Source organism: Antedon bifida, chromosome 3 (genome assembly GCF_963402885.1).
Source record: "Antedon bifida chromosome 3, ecAntBifi1.1, whole genome shotgun sequence".
Lineage (NCBI taxonomy): Eukaryota > Metazoa > Echinodermata > Crinoidea > Comatulida > Antedonidae > Antedon > Antedon bifida.
In genome coordinates, this window is record NC_136228.1 from 15,312,477 (window position 1) to 15,335,502 (window position 23,026).

Consider the following 23,026-nt stretch of genomic DNA (forward strand, 5'->3'; position numbering starts at 1 on the left):
TATTGATAATATTATTTATTGGCCTATATACTGGTTAATTATTGGTATATCAAGAAGGAAAAAAGATATCCGTAGAGACGCCTGTCCTAATCACTTTAATAATTTCTTTAATTTATCAGAAATTTGTATCGAGAATGCACTAAGCTATATTAAATATATCACCTAATTATAAATTATTGATTTAAAAAATCATAAATTGCATACTGAAACAAACACCACTAAATTGTGAGCAGTCTACCAGTTTTATACAAAATATTTAAAAAATAACAATTATGGATAAAAAAAATTGATATTACAATAAGAACAGAACTTTATTTTTAAATTGGTAAATTTATTATGAGATAAACAATTGTTAATTTATTATTAAAACCAAAAGTGTCATTTCGCACTGCCGTTTTAATATGAATCTTCAATATACATAAAAAATATCTCTTTATGTGGAGGTCCGAAATTGGAAAATTAAATAGTGGTAGACTTTATAAAAGCATGGCTAAAAAGGACATTTTAAAATTTTGATTACAACCATGGGGCCTAGGCTTCTTTCCCCAGTCTATTATTATCCCTCCCGTCTAAATCCTGGATCTACTCCTGGTGTATTTCTACCAAAATAAGTGTGGCAATATGTTATGCAGGTAATATAACCACAGGGCCTAGGCTTCTTTCCCCAGTCCACTGTTAGCACTCCCCTCTAAATCCTGGATCTACTCCTGGTGTATTTCTACCAAAATAAGTGTGACATTATGTTATGCAGGTAATATAACCACGGGGTCTAGGCTTCTTTCCCCAGTCTATTATTAGCACTCCCCTCTAAATACTGGATCTACTCCTGGTGTATATCTACCAAAATGAGAGTTCAGTTCAGTTCAAAAAACATTTATTTGTTCAATAATGGCATATTTTTTAACAGAATAATATATAGGTGTGTACATTTTAAAAAGAAAAACATATAATAGTCTATTAATAAATGGATCATAAAGTAAGGTAGTACAATACCCCACACAAATACCCTGACCATGGAGAAATAATGCCCTGACTAACAGCCCTGGGGAAGCAGTGCATTTTAGTCTATTAATAAATGGATCATAAAGTAATAACCAAACATTTCTATAACCTTTGTACATGTTTCAAACAATCAGATGATTTTTACTTTATCTTTTGTAAATACAAAGTTAATATTAAACTAATGATAATGATTTTGAGGATTTGTTTGCCTGTATCTAGGGACAACAGGACAACACAAACACACAACGGTCATTAATAATAATCAGGCCCCTCAATGTAAGCTGGTTGACAATATGTCTGTGAAGTTGGTTACTAGTTCCTAGTTCCTTATTCAAATTCAATTAAAGGGACAGTCACAAATATTTTTAAAAACAGATTTTAATACGTAATAACTGTCTAACTGACTTGTTATTGCATCAACATGTTAGCCTTAACCTCCTCTACTTCTTCCGGTCAAAGTTCAATAACATTTTATGCATTTACACCCTCTACGGCGAATAAGTAACTAGCTTTTACGAACGTTATAATACTTGACCTACTTCCTTTTTTCAAAATATTTTGGTATGGATCGATCACCCTTGACCTACTCTTCCATTTGCCACCCCAGTTAACGGTAACAGTATTAATGAATAATATGTTAATTTTGCTGTTATAAGGTAGTGTAAACTGTTTTTAAGTAACAGTTGCTGTAATGACATTTAACAAAACCGTCAGTTCAGATTTGGTTTGTGCGCTTTTATAAAATGGGTACTGTAAGCAAGTTTAAAAAGATATTACATTGGGATCGATTGCAACTGTTTATTGAAGTGGGGTGGTATTGAATGACTATGCAGTGTGTCGTCACATGTTGACGTAAGAAGTTATTTATTAGTTCTTAGTTTATATACTACGATAGAGCCTACTTTAAATGCTGTTTTAATTTCAGGTAGTCATGTTCTACTTGTGTTGAAAAGTGTTAATGAATAAAACGGAATAAATAACTTGTGGTTATCGTTTTTAACCAAACTGTTGTATTTGTGTTTGCTTCAGAAATTATCTTCTAGAATCGTAACAAGTCAAAACAAAACTAAAATGAATTCGCCGTAAAAGGACATAGGTAAAAGTTCGCGGAACTAGTTTGGCAAATGGTAAAGTAGTCAAGGGTCATCTACCCATAACAAATTAATTATTCGCCGTAGAGGGCGTCGATGCAAAAACTATTTGGAAAAAATTAAGTAGGTCAAGTGTTATAACGTTCGTAAAAGCCAGTTACTTATTCGCCGTAGAGGGCGTAGACGCAAAAAAAGTTCGCGGAACTGGGTGGCAAATGGTAGAGTAGGTCAAGGGTGATCGATTCATACCAAACTATTAAAAAAAAATTAAGTAAGTCAAGTGTTATAACGTTCGTAAAGCCAGTTACTTATTCGCCGTAGAGGGCGAAGATGCAAAAAAGTTCGCGGAACTGGGGTGGCAAATGGTAAAGTAGGTCAAGGTTGATCGATCCATACCAAAACATTTTGAAAAAATTAAGTAGGTCAAGTGTTATAACGTTCGTAAAGCCAGTTACTTATTCGCCGTAGAAGGCGAAGATGCAAAAAAGTTCGCGGAACTGGGGTGGCAAATGGTAAAGTAGGTCAAGGTTGATCGATCCATACCAAAACATTTTGAAAAAATTAAGTAGGTCAAGTGTTATAACGTTCGTAAAGCCAGTTACTTATTCGCCGTAGAGGGCGTAGACGCAAAAAAGTTCGCGGAACTGGAGTGGCAAATGGTAGAGTAGGTCAAGGGTGATCGATTCATACCAAAATATTTTGAAAAAAATATATAGGTCAAGTGTTATAACGTTCGTAAAAGCCAGTTACTTATTCGCCGTTGAGGGCGTAGACGCAAAAAAGTTCGCGGAACTGGGGTGGAAAATGATAGAAAAGGTCAAGGGTGATCGATCTATACCAAAATATTTTGAAAAAATTAAGTAGGTCAAGTGTTATAACGTTCGTAAAGCCAGTTACTTATTCGTCGTAGAGGGCGTAGATGCCAAAAAGTTCGCGGAACTGGGGTGGCAAATGGTAAAGTAGGTCAAGGGTGATCGATTCATACCAAAACATTTTGAAAAAATTAAGTAGGTCAGGTGTTATAACGTTTGTAAAGCCAGTTACTTATTCGCCGTAGAGGGCGTAGACGCAAAAAAGTTCGCGGAACTGGGGTGGCAAATGGTAAAGTAGGTCAAGGGTGATCGATCCATACCAAAATATTTTGAAAACATTAAGTAGGTCAAGTGTTATAACGTTCGTAAAGCCAGTTACTTATTCGCCGTAGAGGGCGTAGACGCAAAAAAGTTCGCGGAACTGGAGTGGCAAATGGTAGAGTAGGTCAAGGGTGATCGATTCATACCAAAATATTTTGAAAAAATTAAGCAGGTCAAGTGTTATAACGTTCGTAAAAGCTAGTTACTTATTTGCCGTAGAGGGCGTAAATGCATAAAATGTTATTAAACTTTGACCGGAAGAAGTAGAGGAGGTCAAGGCTAACATGTTGGTGCAATATCAACTCAATTAGACAGTTATTACGTATTAAAATCTGGGTTTTTTTTAATATTTGTGAATGTCCCTTTAATTGAATTTGAATAAGGAACTAGGAACTAGGAACTAGTAACCAACTTCACAGACATGTTGACAATCTGCATATCTTTTTCCTCAAATATACAACACTGGCTAAAAAGATTCTGAGATGAAATACAATTCCTAATCAACTCTTAATAAACAATTACTTTTTTTCATAAGAAAAATCTCAGACAAATATTGTGTTAGCTATGAAATTGTCAAACATTGAGTATGTTATAAACAGCAAAATTATTAAAAACATAATTTATCCTTTTTTAATTCCCTTGCTTCACATTTTTCTATTTCTTACTCAAAATGGGTTTTGTTTCTACAATGAAGAAATTAAATTTCTTTAAAGAAAAGTCATGAGGGTTTTTCTCAATGTAGCCATAGTGGCAAAGCCTTTGCACTTTATTTTCTTCTAAACTTCTGAAGTTTGCATGGAATTCCCCAAAAGTATTTAGGCTATAAAGATTTCCCATAACAATTTGGTTTTCTTAGTGTCCAAACATAATTTTCGATGGTCCTACCACCAGATACCACCAGATACAAACTAGAGCAATAAATCCTACCACCAGAGAGCAGCCACTTGTTTGGAATTGATTATTAAGGGTATATTGCAAATTTCAAAGCTTAATTCTTTCAGAAACTGATAAAATTGAAGTTTAAAGTTGAATTTCTCGCCGTCGTATTCCAGAACTGAATGCGTTTGATAAACATTATAGCAACGAAACGAACGCATTCATCCGTGTCTCTTGTGTATTGTATTCAACAGTCAACTATGAGGCGCTACCGATGCTTTTTTGTTACTTTAGTCAGTCACATAAATTACACCAATCGATTGCGCGATTAGTCTTTCTTTTGACATTATGTTTTTATCATGTTTTGTATGTCAAAATCGGTAACGATAACATAACAAATAGCATACGATAACAATTTTTGTGCACATTAATTTTAATTATTTCCCTTTGTCATCGTTTTCGTATACTCTGGGTGCTGTAGAAATTGTTATTATATTATTATAAATTCAATCTCTCTTATGGCATTAAAGGGGGGTTCCAGGTTTAAAATGAAAAAATGTAAAATATATTTGTTTGTCTCTTGAACGGTAAAAGTTTCAATTTATATAAGCGCCCAGTGAAGCAGAACGAAGGCTGTGAAATGAGGCCAGATTACAAGTGCAGCTACGGCGATATGACACTGTGTTACAGAATAGGAAATTCGTGAAATGGTCAATCTTCCGACGACTCGTTATCATTAACCATATCAATTAATTTTGTAAAATTATACTTATCTGATGTAATTTTAGTCGGTCTTCCCATTTATAAAGTCAATTTTTCAATTCATCAAAAAAGTGACAAATTAGATATGTTTGCACTTTACGTTTGCCGATTTTCGCACTGACTTAGGGAAAGCCTTCAAAATCAATGAAGCGTAACGTATACATTCCTGCTGAGCGAGGAGAGCGAGGCGACGATACACGTGCTCTCTCTGCCCATGCCTGGCATCGTCACGTGATAAGCAGATACAGAGTAGACAATACCAAACTGGTCGGGTCGAGTATACCCCGTCTATAATCACAACATGAACGATGTACAGTATTTGATTGAAGGTCGACTCGACCTACCGGAATGGTATAGATAATATAGCTCAAATGAGAGAGTTGGAATATTTGTAAACATAAGTACAGTATTGCTAATTTTAACAAGAGTAGCCTATAGTAAAAGGCCTGGTAGTATCAATTTGCATAGGGTCTACTACACTAGCTAGCTCAATTTTTAACTGGGCCAGATCGGCTAGGTCTCCTTCCTACTACCTGGTCTACTTGCTTGATGCAGTATCCGCTTTTTTGGAGAGTATAAACTAGGCCTATTTTAGACCTACTTAGATGATTGGGACACCATACGTGCGGATGGCCTCAATATTTACAGCCAAATTTCAAAGCTTAATTCTTTCAGAAACTGATAAAATTGAAGTTTAAAGTTGAATTTCTCGCCGTCTTATTCCAGAACTGAATGCGTTTGATAAACATTATAGCAACGAAACGAACGCATTCATCCGTGTCTCTTGTGTATTGTATTCAACAGTCAACTATGAGGCGCTACCGATGCTTTTTTGTTACTTTAGTCAGTCACATAAATTACACCAATCGATTGCGCGATTAGTCTTTCTTTTGACATTATGTTTTTATCATGTTTTGTATGTCAAAATCGGTAACGATAACATAACAAATAGCATACGATAACAATTTTTGTGCACATTAATTTTAATTATTTCCCTTTGTCATCGTTTTCGTATACTCTGGGTGCTGTAGAAATTGTTATTATATTATTATAAATTCAATCTCTCTTATGGCATTAAAGGGGGGTTCCAGGTTTAAAATGAATAGTAAAAAATGTAAAATATATTTGTTTGTCTCTTGAACGGTAAAAGTTTCAATTTATATAAGCGCCCAGTGAAGCAGAACGAAGGCTGTGAAATGAGGCCAGATTACAAGTGCAGCTACGGCGATATGACACTGTGTTACAGAATAGGAAATTCGTGAAATGGTCAATCTTCCGACGACTCGTTATCATTAACCATATCAATTAATTTTGTAAAATTATACTTATCTGATGTAATTTTAGTCGGTCTTCCCATTTATAAAGTCAATTTTTCAATTCATCAAAACAGTGACAAATTAGATATGTTTGCACTTTACGTTTGCCGATTTTCGCACTGACTTAGGGAAAGCCTTCAAAATCAATGAAGCGTAACGTATACATTCCTGCTGAGCGAGGAGGAGAGCGAGGCGACGATACACGTGCTCTCTCTGCCCATGCCTGGCATCGTCACGTGATAAGCAGATACAGAGTAGACAATACCAAACTGGTCGGGTCGAGTATACCCCGTCTATAATCACAACATGAACGATGTACAGTATTTGATTGAAGGTCGACTCGACCTACCGGAATGGTATAGATAATATAGCTCAAATGAGAGAGTTGGAATATTTGTAAACATAAGTACAGTATTGCTAATTTTAACAAGAGTAGCCTATAGTAAAAGGCCTGGTAGTATCAATTTGCATAGGGTCTACTACACTAGCTAGCTCAATTTTTAACTGGGCCAGATCGGCTAGGTCTCCTTCCTACTACCTGGTCTACTTGCTTGATGCAGTATCCGCTTTTTTGGAGAGTATAAACTAGGCCTATTTTAGACCTACTTAGATGATTGGGACACCATACGTGCGGATGGCCTCAATATTTACAGCCGATTTTGTAGAATGTTTTAGGTTTAGATTGTTTAGGAGTTTGGTTGATAGAATGTATTTCACAATGATCGGGTGGTCGTCGTTTGACAGGGGGAGAGAGATGTAAATTAGTTGACAAACATCATCATGACGTCGCGAGTTTGGAATCCACTGATGACGTGACTTTGTGAATATCTCATGAATATTAATGAGCTTCCCTAAGCAGCTGAAAAACAGACTTTCCATGAATTTACCCTAAAATGTATATGAAATTTAATTTTTTTAATTTCTCGTTATTACTTCTTCATTCTGACATGTCTATATTGTTATAATATTTTTTATTTAATAAATAAACGATATTTAAAAGCAATTTTAAACCCAGAATCCCCCTTTAAGAGCTTGGCAATTAAATAAAAAATGTTTTATATTTTCTATATAACCACTCTGACATATAGTGCAGTGGCCAGATATTTCTTTAGACATAAAATACATGGTAATATCAAGTTAAAACTTCTGTTTTATTTTCTCTTTCCACATTCCTATTCTATAATGAGTTTACTCTATTTTAACATACGATTACCATCACTGACAAAAGGTAGTTGGCATTAAGTTTTATTTATTTTTAATAAATGTTATAGTGTACAGAAACGAATTTCTGATTTTAATTGACCAAATAAATTCATCGGTAGCGCCTCATAGTTGACTGTTGAATAGTTTAATACACAAGAGACACGGATGAATGTGTTCGTTTCGTTGCTATAATGTTTATCAAACGCATTCGGTTCTGGAATACGACGGCGAGAAATTCAACTTTAAACTTCAATTTTATCAGTTTCTGAAAGAATTAAGCTTTGAAATTTGCAATATACCCTTTGTTGTGGACTGTATACCAAGTATACTGTACTAGCCTTTTATTTTATACTGTACCTCACTTTAAGTAAGACAGGGATGATTTATGACAAGCCAACATTCCTAAGAACCCAAAGCTATGACCTTATAGATTATTACCATGGAAACCTGCCCTCTCTCTTAGAAGATATGATAATTAGCTAAAGAAACCACACTTCACTTTACTGTTATAAAGGAAGAACACCTATTTTTATTATACGGAATTTACATGATTGAAACAATGTTTAAAGGTTTTAGAAACAACAGAATTATATAGGATCCACAGTCAAGTGAGTAATTAGGTGATCATTTAGAATAAAATGATCACCTATTGTTATTGTATCAAATCTTTATTTAGTTATCCGCATTCAGCGGATAACTCCTTGTAACTGTCCTGTTTCATCATCTTTTTTTCTTCATCTTTCTTTCTGTCATTTTTGTGCAGAGCGTATCTCTAAAACGTGTAAAGTTAACATTTCATAACTTTGTCAACATATGGGCATTCACGTGAAGTTGTGCTTTTCTATTTTTGAATGATGTCAGAGTTGCGCAACATGACTTACGCGTGTTTTTATGAATTTCGCATATTTAACATAGATCGAAAACCATATAACAATTTATATTGAAACTTAGCAAAAGTTTAATATATGTTTTGCGCTAACTTTTTGTGCCAAAAAAATGTCATGTTTTACAAAAAGTTACGCGCGCACGCGCGTTTAAAATTTTAATATGCAAAAAAAAAATTTCTAATCAACTTTCTACGCGTTTCATGTCATTTTGAGCATGTCAAAAATTCCCACGTGCGCGCAATTTTTTACGCACGCGGTGCGCACGTAGCGTTAAAAACATAATTTTTTCGAATGATTTATGTTTTTCCAGCCTTTTCTAGTAATATTACCAAGTTTTAAACAATTTCGACTTAAAATTACGTCATACGAGCACGTAGAATTGGACAATTTTCGCACATTTTTGATGAAAAAGTTCAAAAATTCGTAAAAAGTATGCCTTTTTTTAAACAGTCGTAATTTCTAAACTGGACGGTCAACTTTTTGTGGATGACATATTCTTGAAGTTGATGAGTTGTAGATATCGGATCATGTATTAATATGGTTAACCGGACATTGTGACGTCATCGTATGGCCACGCGAATATAAAATATATGATTTTTGTATCTTTCGTCATAGCTCATCACATTTAATAGAGCGCATCTACACTTATCCGTTTTCCATTTTCACCCCGATTTTGATAGTGTCTAGGTCAATCAACTATCTTTCGCATGAGTTAAAAATATTTTAATTTTTATTACGTCATTATGTCTAAAAACGTCAATAACGTGGGTCACTTATTTTCATCTTTACAGTAAATTTCAATCTGTTATAGCTCGTCAGAATAAAAAGTGATAATCATGATTAAAACGTTTCCTGGAAGCTATTGGATTGTAGATACGAATTCATGTGAACATTTTTCCAATCCGACGTTGTGACGTCATTACATGGCCAGTTTAATAAAAAAGTCGTATTTTCATATTTTGTGTCATAGTTCATCACATTTAAAAGAGCGCGCATCTATATTTTACGTATCCAAATTTCTTCTTCACGTTAACATGTTGTTGCTGAGATAATATCCTTCCGAAATTGCTATCTTAGTTTTTCATTTTGATACCGTCGCCATGTTAAAAATTGGAATAAATGGCGGGTCCCGTAATTTCACCTATTCTACACACTGTATGTAATATATGTATAAAGATTTTACTGGTTATACTGACTGTAACGGAATGGTATAGCCCAAATCATTTATTTCCTACCTATTTCTATAATGTAGCAGGCCAAATAAGACTAGGTTCTGATTGGCTATTTTACTATTCGTGTAAAAACTACTCACTAAATTTTGGTAAACAACTTATCCAGGGACCTAGTAGGTCTCTGGCACTCTTCGTTTTGATATAAGGTAATAAATGCCATGATCTTTTTCTGTGTGCAATATTCCAACGTATGACGTGCGCGTGGCGCTTGTCGTGCGGATAACTAACTCGTCAAAGTGACGAGTTACATGTCTAGTGTTATTATTGTTTCTGGGCACTATTTTGTGTAACAAATATCTAAAAAAGTTTAATGTCAATGATTACCAAAATTTCACAATGTCTTTCAAATACTTTAACTTAGTCCTAATAAGCTTTTCAGCGTGATCACTCATCCGTGACGTCATTTATACGCCATTTTGTGAAATCACATTATCAATCATATCTCCATAATTCATTATCACATATTAATGAAATTTATTACACGTAAACTTCAGGTCAAGGGTAAAAATATTAGCAAGTAAAAACGCACGCGCACGTAGGGTCATGCGCGTAAAATCGCGCGTTCAAAATTTAAAAAGCTCAAAATTAAGTTTTAATCAATTTAGAGCATGAATTAGGCCATTTGCGTGTTTCAAAAAATTACTGCGCAAAAATGCGTTTTTGAGCGCGCGATTCTTAAAAAGCGTAAAAATACGATTTTTTTGTAGAAATCGCATTCTACTCACCATCCTTAGTACATTCACCGAATTTGAGTTCGTTCCGACTTAAAATAACGCTATACGAGCATGTTAAAAATGACAAAATGCGCACATTAATTTCACAAAAGTTCTGAAAATGGTGAAAAATATGTCTTTTTTAAAATGAAAATAACTCTTCAGAATGGACGATGACCCCTAAATTTTTTAACTTATCCGGGAAGCCATTGAGTTGTAGATATAAATGTATATACACATTAGACGTACAAAATGGTATTACGTCATCACATGGCCACTTGAATTTAAAAATTAGGTTTTTTTCTCTTTTGTCATAGATTATCACATTCAACTGAGCGCATCTCGGTTATTTTGCGCCCGATTTTCGCTCAATTTTTTGTATATGATTGCTCATTTAATTATCTTTCTCATGAGTTGTCAACATTTTTATTTCGATGACGTCATCAAGCATAACAATTTGAATAACGTAGGTTGTGTAATTTCAGCTACACCATACATTTGAATATCTTACAGCTCTTCCGAATTAAATGTGACCTTGATGATTATAATTTACTATGAAAGCTGATGAAATATAGATATTAATTCATATAAAAATTAAGCCTATCGGATGTTGTGACGTTAACATATGGCCAGTTGAAGTGAAAAAGTAGTTTTTTCATATTTTTCGTCAAAGTTATACACATTTCAAAGAGCGCGCACAGCGCTTCTACGTGCCAATTTTTTTTCCAAATCTTATATTTTTTTGCTCAATTAATTATCTTTCGAAATTGTCATCTTCGAGTTTATTTTGATAATTCCATCATACCAAAAAATTAGAACATGATGTGTGTCCCGTAATTTCACCTATGCTACACTGTATATAGATACATTATATACAGTACATATTGTATATGGCATATAATAGGCACAACTCAGCACTATTTAAGCGTATAATAGGATGGCATACATCAACATTTTCTGATCGTATGTTAATGTACGTGCATGTAAAATAAAAATTAATTTCAGTAAAATGATAAAAATGATCACCTATAGGCCTACATTTTTTTTTCTCTTTTGTCATAAGTAATCACATTCAACAGAGCGCATCGCGATTATCTGTTCCTGATTTATCTTAAACTTAAATATCTGTTTTTCAACCAATTATGTTTTTCATGAGTTGCCACGATTTTCATTTTCCTGACGACATCACGCCGAAAAATGTTAAAAACGTGGGTCGCGTAATATTGATTAACAGCACCTTTAATTCCCTGATGATGGTACCTGAAAAGCTTGATGACGCCCTCATCGTCGCCCTCATCCTTCTCTCTCTCTCTCCACCCCCGCACACACGTGTGATGTACAGCATGCAAAAAAAAATGGAAGACAAAGAAACGCCTTTAACAGTACTCTCTTGCATATTTGTTTTCATTGGTAACAAAGAACACAGCTAATTTTTGTTGGACAGGTGCAAGAAGCCATTTTATTGTGAGTTTCAGGAATAATTAAGATTTAAGTTATAATTATTTATACAGTATTATACCGTCTGCAGCTAGCCTAGGCATAGGCATAGCCCTCTAACTTGTAGATGGGTGTCTGTATCACATGTGACATCAACCATGTGAGGAGCCGACGAGTCCAGTAGGCCTAGCTAGGCCTAATCTTGTGCGGTTAGAAATTACAGAATACATAATAATAACAATAATAAATAGATTACATGAATATTACTAATTTTTGTACTTGGAAATACGATAAATTGAAGAACCTTGAACTGTAGACGTGAGAATTAATTAACTCTTATTTTCGTTATCTTATTGCCGTTTTCTGTCCGTTTTGTTCAGAAACTTGTTGTTGTTGTTGTTAGTTGTGTTTTGTTCCGTATAAAGCAGCAGCCTAGCTAGGCCACTGATCTCTATAGTAATCCAATATTAGGGACTGTAGTAGTAGGATATATTGTGCTGGCCTATATTAGCTAGGCCTTAGCCTTTACTTTAGGCTAGGTACAATAATAATAATATGAATCAGTCATGTGTTATGAATTAATTGCATTACTTATTTTTTTTGTGTTACACGAGCTTGTTTATGAAATGATTTCATGTTTACACATCAAAGTCAATTAGTAGCATAACTGTTAACTAAAAAACACCCCTTTTTATAGCTTTATCTATTTTATATTTTTATTTATCTCATCATTATCATACTGTAAGTTATAGGTATGGTTGTGTATGACAGTAATTTTGATGAACAATAACAATATTTAATTCTCTTTGTCTAGAAAAAAAACATTGTTACTAAATTTGAACACACATAAACCTTCAACCAAATAAAATCAAACACGTGTTGCTACATTGTCCAGTTATAGTCTGGTAAGTATCTGGAAGAACCTTCAATTTATATAGATCTCCTCTGTTGTAAGCTTGTTCATCATTCTCCAATCGTTGGTTATGTTTGTACATGACACTGTATTATTATGGAATTATATACGGTGATTTCCAAAAGCAAATTAGTCTTTACTACAGTCTCTAATACAGTAGATATTTTAATAGTGCCAGTAAATGGCATTGTAAAGTTGATATTAACATTTCAAATGCCCTTTACAAAAAGCCTGTTGCTACAGTATAAAAGCTAATCCTATAAGGCAGCCCACTGCCCATGTCTACAGAGCCATATATTGAAAGAGTTACAACAACAATTGTGTTCACAGATTTAGAGTGCAGAGTATGGAGTTAAATCATCTGTTATAAAAATAACATTCAAAAGGCTTTAACTACTGAATTTAATATCAAAACAATCTATTTGTTTTTAAGGTTTTTGTTAAAATGATAACAAAATTATTAAGTTACTGAACAAACAAAATGTAAAAACAATGCATTAATTACAGAGAATCGCTATCCAAAGTAAACACACGCGTAAAGCGTGTATGGAGCGCGCAATATTTTGGACACAAAAATGGCTTCTAATCCATTCAACTCAACTCTGCTGTATTGAATTGATTTGATATTTTACTGTATAATTAAATATTATAAATAAATGTGACCAATAAATATATGTGACCCATTTTTTTTTAATAGAGAAATCTATCGCTGACAAAATCAATTGCCAGCAACTGCAAAAAAATTGGACAAAAAGTGACGTGTTTCTATATCCTCCAGTTATCTTATGGTAAGTATTTGAAACAATCATGTCATATAAGATCATTAATGACTTCTAATATTTAAACAACAACAAATGTCAAGATCTTTTAAACAATAATTTGTGTTAAGACTTCTTTTCGATTTGATAAGAGGGACAATTATTTGTAATAATGTAATATTTGTAATATGTATAATATAATTTATCCCCAAATTACTAGCATTAACTAAAACTAGTTCGAGAACCTTATTTATAATTTCCTTCATCCATAAGACTATCTACGTCATCATTTTCTTTTTTAAAGTCAAATATTGTGCATGACACATTTGTTATACACACGTTAACAATTGATAACGATTCAACTAAAGCTGTATGAGACTCTTGATATTCATTACTATATATATACAGATATACTATTTTTTAAAAAATGTAAAAATTTCAACAAAATGTAAAAACAATGCATTAACTACAGATAATCGCTATCCAAAGTAAACACATGCATAAAGCGTGTATGGAGCGCGCAATATTTTGGACACAAAAATGGCTTCTAATCCATTCAACTCAACTCTGCTGTATTGAATTGATTTGATATTTTACTGTATAATTAAATATTATAAATATATGTGACTAATAAATATATGTGACCCTTTTTTTTTTTAATAGAAAAATCTATCGCTGACAAAATCAATTGCCGGCAACTGCAAAAAAATTGGACAAAAAGTTACGTGTTTTTATATCCTCCAGTTATCTTCTGGTAAGTATCTGAAACAATCATGTCATATAAGATCATTAATGACTTCTAATATTTAAACAACAACCAATAATTTGTGTTAAGACTTCTTTTCGATTTGATAAGAGGGACAATTATTTGTAATAATATAATATTTGTAATATGTATAATATAATTTATTCCCAAATTACTAGCATTAACTAAAATTAGTTTCAGAACCTTATTTATAACTTCCTTCATTCTTAAGACTATCTACGTCATTATTTTTTTTTTTAAGTCAAATATTGTGCATGACACATTTGTTATACACACGTTAACAATTGATAACGATGCAACTAAAACTGTATGAGACTCTTGATATTCATTACTATATATATACAAATATACTATTTAAACATCTCATAATCTTATTTATTGTAAAAGTAAATTTCATATTTCTTCTCTTCGCAGATTGTAAAAGTGTCAGAAGATATTCTGGAGAAAAGTCTGTTTGTTGACAACTCACGACAATAGGCCTTAGCTAGCCCCTTACGCTAGTTGGTGAGTCAAGCGGAGTTGTGACGACAGCAGAGGTAAAAAAGTCTGTTTATGAGCAACTCGGACAACAAGCCACTAGAACTTAGACACTAGTTGGTGAGTCAAAGAGGAGTTGACATAGATAGCAAAGAAAAAACTCTGTTTATTGGCTACTCACGGCATCAGCCTCTAGAAACTTAGAGCTATTGGTGAGCCGAAGAAGAGTAGTGATAGATAGCCAGAATAAAGTCTGTTTATTGGCAACTCAAGGCAATAGCCTCTAGATTTTTGAACTAGTTGGTGAGTCAAAGAAGAGTTGTGATAGGCAGCCAGAACAATTTGAAAACTTTGAATACTTGAAACTTTGAATACTTGAAACTTTGGAAGAATTGAAAAGAGAAAAATTTGAAGAACTAATAAATATTAACAGATTAACCCATTTTATTACAGAACTACACTGATTAAAAAAAGGAACAAAAATAAAAACTTATTTAAACTAGCATTTTAGTTATTGCTGAGTCAAAGGAGAGTTGAAATAGACGGCCAAAAGGATTTTGAAAAAGAATTTAGAGAATGTATGAGAATTAAACAAATCAATATACAAACACATTTTTTACATAGTTACTGCAGCGATTTTAAAGTAACTGATAATTTAAATTGAGAAACAGAAATAAAAGCTTATTTAAACTTGAATTGTATTGTACGATAAATTATTTATATAAATATTGAACAAATTGAATTAAAAATAATAACACTAAGATCAATAAAATAAAAGAGAAGTTTACTATTACCAACATGACGGACAAGATAATAAAGATGCACGGTGGTGGTGGTAAAAATCAACCTAGAAAGAAAGGTCGTTTTGTTAAAAGTAAAACTAAAAATAACAATACACACTTGCATAAAATTAATGAACAAACTGAAGAAAAGAAAATGAACATCACAAATGAGAAGACAACTGTAGTTACAGATGAAAACACTGATAATCAAATAAATACTGTTTATCCTGATCAATATACAAATTGTCAAACATCTAATAAAACTAATAAAAGTATCTCAAAAAATAACTTGTGTGAGGTAGAAATAGGGATGGGAATAAATGATGGTATTATAGCACGTGGCAGTTATCATCAAGGTGATTTCAGATTTCGAGAACTTGCAGGTAAACAATGCGTATCTAATGCTCTTGTAGCTATGCTTTACTGTAATATAAAAGATGGAAATGAATTCAAAACTTGTGATCTCGATGAAATGTTATTACTTGGCAGTGAATTGTATTACTTCATTCAAAAAGATTCATCAATGAATGAAGAATTGTTAATGGTGTCCGAACTACCAAACGAACTTCATATTTTAAATAACTCGTTTGAAATCAATTACAGTGAAGGACTTTATGGCACATTAGAAGGAAGTGATGAAGATGCATTGTTGTATGGAGCAAAGTCATTAGGACAAGTCTTAGAATATGAATTATGCAAATATGATGCATGTTTTATGACTTTTAATGGAAGTACTTTTGCTATAATTAAGCGTCCTACTGGGTACTTTATATTCGATTCACATTCAAGAAATAATGAAGGTGTGCTTACAGAAAATGGACGTAGTGTGTTGCTGTACTTTTCATCTTGGCAAGGTATACATAAACACTGTTTAACATTAGCAAAATCAATGAATTTCCCCTTACATACTACTCAGTTTGAATTAACAGGAACAAGTGTAACTTTAAAAATCAACAAAGATGAAAATAGTGAATATGATGTACATATAAATGCGTCACAAGCAACAAACTCCTCTCAACACAACACAGGTGTTGATAATTTATTTGATGATATAGTCATTGATATTGAAAGCCATATTGACAAAAATGAATCATTTGAGGCTAACAAATATTCAAATGCACCTACATTAGATGACAGTGAAATTATATACGTTTCAACTGAAATAATAACAGAAAGATCTGATAAGTATTTTAAATACCTACCATTAAAAGTAAATTGTAAAGAATTGTTGTGTCATAAATTAGGTATTGATTACGAGGGCTCAAATTATGATACATCTTTTGAACATGACAATGAACTTGAATATATTACAAAACCTACTGCTATTAAGAAAATAACTGGTGATGGAAATTGTTTTTACAGGACAATTGCGTATTTAATTAGTGGGACCGAAAGAAATCATTCAATGTTCAGAAAAGCGAATATAAAACACATGTTGGAAACTAATGATCGGTTCAAATGTACATTAGACACACAGAGATATAAAAGTGTAAAACAGTATGTACTTACGAATAAATTGATGAATTCCGGTACATGGGCTTGTGACACTGATATTATTTCGATGGCAAACATGTTGGACCTTGACATATATGCATACAATGACCAAACAGAACAATGGCAAATATTTTCTGCAAAAAAGCCAGGCTACTATAACGAAATTACAACGGAAAGAGGTATATATATACTGTACACTGGAGGTAATCATTTTGAGGCAATTACAGCAGCTTCCACAATTAGTGATTCAAATGATGATAAACAACCAAAAGCATTCTCTGTAAACAACCATTCAAAATCTAAAGTGTTAATAGACGAAAATGCTGATAAAAAAACTAAAAAAAGAAAGTCGACAACTTATGAAGAAACTGAAAATTCACAAAATGAGACATTTGAATCAAATTCAAAAAAAATTAAAACCACATGGATTGATGATATTGGTAATACAAATAATGGAAAAGCACCAACAACTAAAAAAAGAAACAGAAAACAAAGTGATGTTGTAAAACGACAACTTAATAAAGGAAAAATGAAAGCAAAACGTCTAGAAAAGCAATGTCAAAATAAACAAAACAAAAAGACTGACAACAAAAAAACATCACGTAATGACAAAAACGCAAAAGCAATGAAAAAGAAATATCAAACTGATATTAACTACAAATTAAAAAAACAATGTAAAGCAAAAAGAGCACGAGTAGACAAATATCAAAATAATCCAGATTTCAAAGAAAAAACCAAAACAGATCAAAGAAAAAAATATCAAAATAATCAAAATTTTAAGAATAAAACCAAAGCAGATCAAAGAAAAAAATATCAAAATATTCCAGATTTTAAGGAAAAAACCAAAACAGATAAAAGAAACAAATACCAAAATAATCCAGATTTCAAGGAAATAACCAAAACTGATCAAAGAAATAAATATCAAAATAATCTAGATTTCAGACAGAAATTCAAACAAAACATGAAAAACATATCAAAACAGAAATATCAAAATATTCCACAATATAGGCAGAAAGTACTAGACAAAAATTTACAAAAAAGACAATGTGAAAAAGTAAAGAAGAAGGCAATTGAATGTGTAATAAAGAACTTCAGAACATCAATATCTCGTGGCCCTGAATATGTTTGTTGTGTGTGTTTAAAACTTCTATTTGATAATCAAGTTATGAAATGCATAAAGACAAAGTATGACATTCAATCATGCATCAACGAAAGCTATTTACATACTTGTAACAGTGAATGTAATAATGAATGTGAAATTGCTATGTCTTCTAGGCACTGTCTATGGATATGTTACACATGTCATAGAAAATTGATAAAGGCAGAGATTCCATCAGAAGCCCATACAAACAATTTGAAATTGCAAAATATTCCAGATGAACTTGAAACATTGAACAATTTGGAACAGCATTTGATTGCAATAAATATTCCTTTCATGAAAATAATGCATTTACCAAAAGGTGGTCAGCATGGAATACATGGTCCAGTCGTTTGCGTGCCATCAAACACAGTTGAAACTGTTAACGTTCTACCTAGACCCGAAACTGAAGATCAAATGATAAGAGTCAAATTAAAAAGAAAGTTGTCCTACAAAGGTTATTATGAGTATAAATACGTAAATAAGACCAAAGTCTTACAAGCCCTGCAATATTTACATCAAAATAATAAGTGGTACTCTGACGTGGTTGTAAATGAAGAATGGAATTATGTTCTACCAGAAACAAGTAAAGATATTGACGAGCAATCTTTGTCCGAAAATGAAGAGCAAGAAGAAGATTTTGATTCACGACTGTCTGGAATTCAATTAGATACATGCCTACAACCAACTGATATGAGACAAGAAATACTAGATCATTATTTCGATGACATTTTCTGTTGTGCACCATGTGAAGGAAATAGCCCTGTTGCACTTTTAAATAATAAATCACTGGAAGGAAAATGCTTCCCAACATTGTTTCCTACTGGACATTCTACATTTCATGATGCTAGAAATATTAAATTAACTCTAGGTCGTTATTTTCATAACAAATTGTGTCACGTTGACAACAGATTTGCTAAAAATACAGAGTACATTTTTTTTGCACAATGCCTTTATGAAATCCAACAAGTGTTGTCAAGTGTTTCTATTGCACTCAGAAAAAGTTCAGGTAAGAAAGATGATGTATCTTCAGTGAAAGCATCAGATTTCAAAAGCGCATCTAAAGTTCAAGAAATTCTAAAATGTGACAGAGGTTATAAATTCCTTAAACAAATCAGAGGAACTTGTCCATACTGGCAGTCTACACAAAAAGATGTACTAGCAATGGTGAGACAGCTTGGTAAACCAACATGGTTCGCATCATTTTCTTCAGCTGATATGAGATGGCCAGAAGTAATAAAAACATTGTTGCTTGAAACAGGTGACAAACGAAATATCAATGAATTGGAATGGGCAGACAAATGTACTCTATTGAAATCAAATCCTGTAACAGTTGCACGAATGTTTGATAAAAGATTTCATAACTTTTTGAGAAAAGTAATTCTATCTGATGCTCATCCTATTGGTAAAGTTATTGACTACTTTTTCCGTGTTGAATATCAAGCCAGAGGTTCACCACATATTCATATGGTTCTATGGGTTGAAAATGCACCTCAATTGGGAATTGACGAAAATGACAAGGTAACAGAATTCATCGACAAATACGTATCTTGTAAAATTCCATCATTAGATGAGGATAAGGAACTTCATGAAATTGTTTGTGGTGTTCAAACCCATTGTAAACGACATTCAAAGTCATGTAAGAAAAAAGGTACAACATGTAGATTTAATTTTCCCAAACCACCATCTGAACAAACATTTGTTATACAACGAAAAATTACGGACATTGATAACAATGAAACCGATAACAATGATACTGATGAAAAAGACACTGCTAAAAATGAAGCTATAAAAGCAGCTAAAGATTTGTTGAAGAGTGTAAAAAGTGCACTTACTGGTGAAATACCTTACCAAGACACTAAACAACTATTTAAAGATTTGAATATTACACAAGCAGATTTCGAAGATGCTAATAATCTGATAGCCACAAAAGATGACTTCCTGTTACAAAGAAATCCTCAAGATGCTTGGGTTAATCAATATAATCCATCTTTACTAAGAGCCTGGAATGCTAATATGGACTTACAGTTTGTATCAAATGAGTATGCATGTGTCGCCTATGTTGTTTCATACATGTCAAAAGCTGAAAGAGAAATGGGACTACTTTTGTCACAAGCAGAAACTGAAATAAAAGATGGAAATGAAGACGCTAAACAAAGTCTTAGGAAACTTGGTAACGTGTACATGCAAAATCGTGAAGTGTCTGCACAAGAAAGTGTTTATCGTGTTTGTAATCTCAGATTAAAAGAAGGTTCTAGAAAAGTAGAATTCATTCCTGTTGGACCTAATCCAGTAAGATTAAGTTTGCCAATTAATGTCATTCAAAACAAAGATGACGATGATGAAATCACTTGGTTGCCAAGTAAACTTGACAAGTATAAATCACGACCCGACGGGCCAGACTTTGAAAAGATGTGCCTTGCAACATATTGTTCAGAATATAGAATACTCTCATCATCAGAATATAATGGAAAAAAGAAGAAACAAAATACATTTAGGTTAAAGAATAAATTGGGATATATCCAAAAACGGACACGAACCAATAATGCCGTCGTCAGATATCCTCGATTTAAACAGCATATAGCACCAGAAAAATACTATATGAGTATAATGCAACTTTTCCTTCCATTTCGTACGGATCAGCAATTAAAACCACCTTCCTTTATATCATATGAAGACTTTTATGAAAAGGGTTCTGTTAAATTATTTGGGGAGGATCTGCAAACAGTAAGTTCCATTGTTACAGAAAACATGCAACAATTTGAGCGTAATGCTGATGCTATTGAACAAGCACAGAACTATATAGATAAGTATGGACCACCAGAAGACGCTTGGGGATTGTTGTGTCCTGAAAGTGAATTAGACAGGCTAGAAAATCCAAAACCAAACATCGAAAATGATGATGAACAAGGCGAAAACATTATTCCGGATTTAGGACCCGAGAAAAAGGAACCGTATAGATTAGAACATACGGAAAGTAGAATCTCAAAGCAGGAAAGCAACAATATGATCAGATGCTTAAATGACAAACAACAGAAAGTGTTTTATGAAATAAGACAGTGGTACTTAAATAAAGTGAACGGAAAACAGCCTCAACCATTTCATATATTCATCACTGGAGGTGCTGGCGTTGGCAAGAGTCACTTGGTTAAATGTATATACAACGAAGGTACAAGAATACTTGGAAAAATGATGCAAAATCCAGACGATGTTTCAATTTTGAAAGTTGCTCCTACCGGAATTGCAGCATACAATATAAATGGTAAAACAATCCACAGTGCTTTATCTATCCCTATTAACGTATCACTTCCATATCAACCCCTTGGAGAAGAGAAAATAACGCAACTTCGTAATCGGCTTGGTCAGTTACAACTATTAATCATTGACGAAATATCCATGGTAGATCAAAAGATGTTATGTTACATACATGGTCGATTAAGACAGATAAAACAAGTACGAGATGATTCACCTTTTGGTAAAGTTTCAGTATTGGCAGTTGGAGACTTTTTTCAATTACCACCTGTAAAAGGCAGTTCATTATATAAAGAATCGCTTCAAAATATATTATGGACAGATAATTTCAAGCAAATAGATCTCGATGAGATAATGAGACAGAAGGAAGATGCTAAATTCGCTAATTTGTTAAACAGATTACGAACAAAGGAAAAAAATCAAATTTTGTCTAATGACGATTTAGAAACGCTGAAATCACGTGAAACTGGTGAAGACTGTGAAGAAGCTATTCATATATATTCATATAACAAAGATGTTTTAGCCTGGAATAAGAAAATGCTGCACAAAAAATGCACAGACATAATATGTATTGAAGCAGAAGATACAGAAATGAATACCAAAAGGAAAGACACAATTCGTGACAAACCAATAAAGAAATCTAATCAATGTTCACTTCCAAGTTACTTATGGGTTGCACCTAATGCCAGAGTAATGTTAATTAAAAATGTTGATGTAAGTAAAGGAATGACAAATGGATGTATGGGAAATATTACAGAAATAATTAAGCCTGACAACAATTCTAAACCAACATCAATCAAAATTAAATTTGATAACCAAATTGATATTCAGTCTATTGAAAGGTATCAAGAATCGATGGGAAAAAAATACAGTCGCAAACAATTTCCGTTGAAATTGGCTTATGCATGTACCGTGCACAAAGTACAGGGAATGACAATGAGTAAAGCTGTTGTAAATCTTAAAAATACATTTTTGTCTGGACAAGCATATGTAGGTTTTAGCCGTGTTACTTCTTTATCTGGTCTTTATATTGAAAACTTTGATCCCAAACATATACGATGTGACCCAACAATTAAAACTTGCTTAAGCAAAATGAAACCCTTTTTACAACCGAATGAACCTGGTATTGCTACACAATTTCAATATTGTATCACGTTGCATAACATACAAGGGTTAAGACAACATTTGACTGACTTAAAATGTAATACATCTTTTGCCAATTCAGATTTCGTCTGTCTTACAGAAACCTGGATTAATGACAACGATATCAGTAATATTGGTATGGACAATTTCGAAGTCTATCACCAGCCAAGGTGTCAATCCTATTCTAATGACAGCACAATTACCTCGGAATTAAAAAATAAGGAACATGGTGGTGTGGCAGTGTATACCCGAAACAAATATTGTAATAGACTAAACATCAATTTAAAAGATATCGAATTCATATCCTTTATGGTAACATCTCCAATGTCTGTTATTATCACAACTATATACCGACCCCCTATATATAATATCAACAAATTCTGTAAGGTTCTTGAAAATCTATTGGAAGCAATACATAAAGTGTGTACAACATGCATTATAATGGGTGATTTCAATGAAGATTTATTAAAAGGCACATCCCATGTTAATAACCTGCTGACCAGACACAATTACCAACAGTTAATACAATCCAGTACAACAGAAGGTGGAACTCTTTTGGATCATGTCTATGTTAGAAACATTGATACAGTGCATACAGAAGTAATACCAATCTATTATAGTTACCATGAAGCCATTAAAATTCAACTATAA

The 23,026-nt window shown here is 32.9% G+C and overlaps 1 protein-coding gene across 1 annotated transcript; it reads left to right on the top strand.

The window, feature by feature from the left end:
• Positions 1-13,281: 13,281 nt before the first annotated feature.
• LOC144837134 (uncharacterized) lies at positions 13,282-23,026 on the top strand. The gene is made up of 4 exons (XM_078692143.1): positions 13,282-13,353; positions 13,987-14,077; positions 14,504-20,342; positions 20,658-23,026. The coding sequence occupies exons 3-4, from the start codon at positions 15,365-15,367 to the stop codon at positions 23,024-23,026; spliced, it is 7,347 nt and encodes a 2,448-aa protein (XP_078548269.1). The 5' UTR covers positions 13,282-13,353; positions 13,987-14,077; positions 14,504-15,364.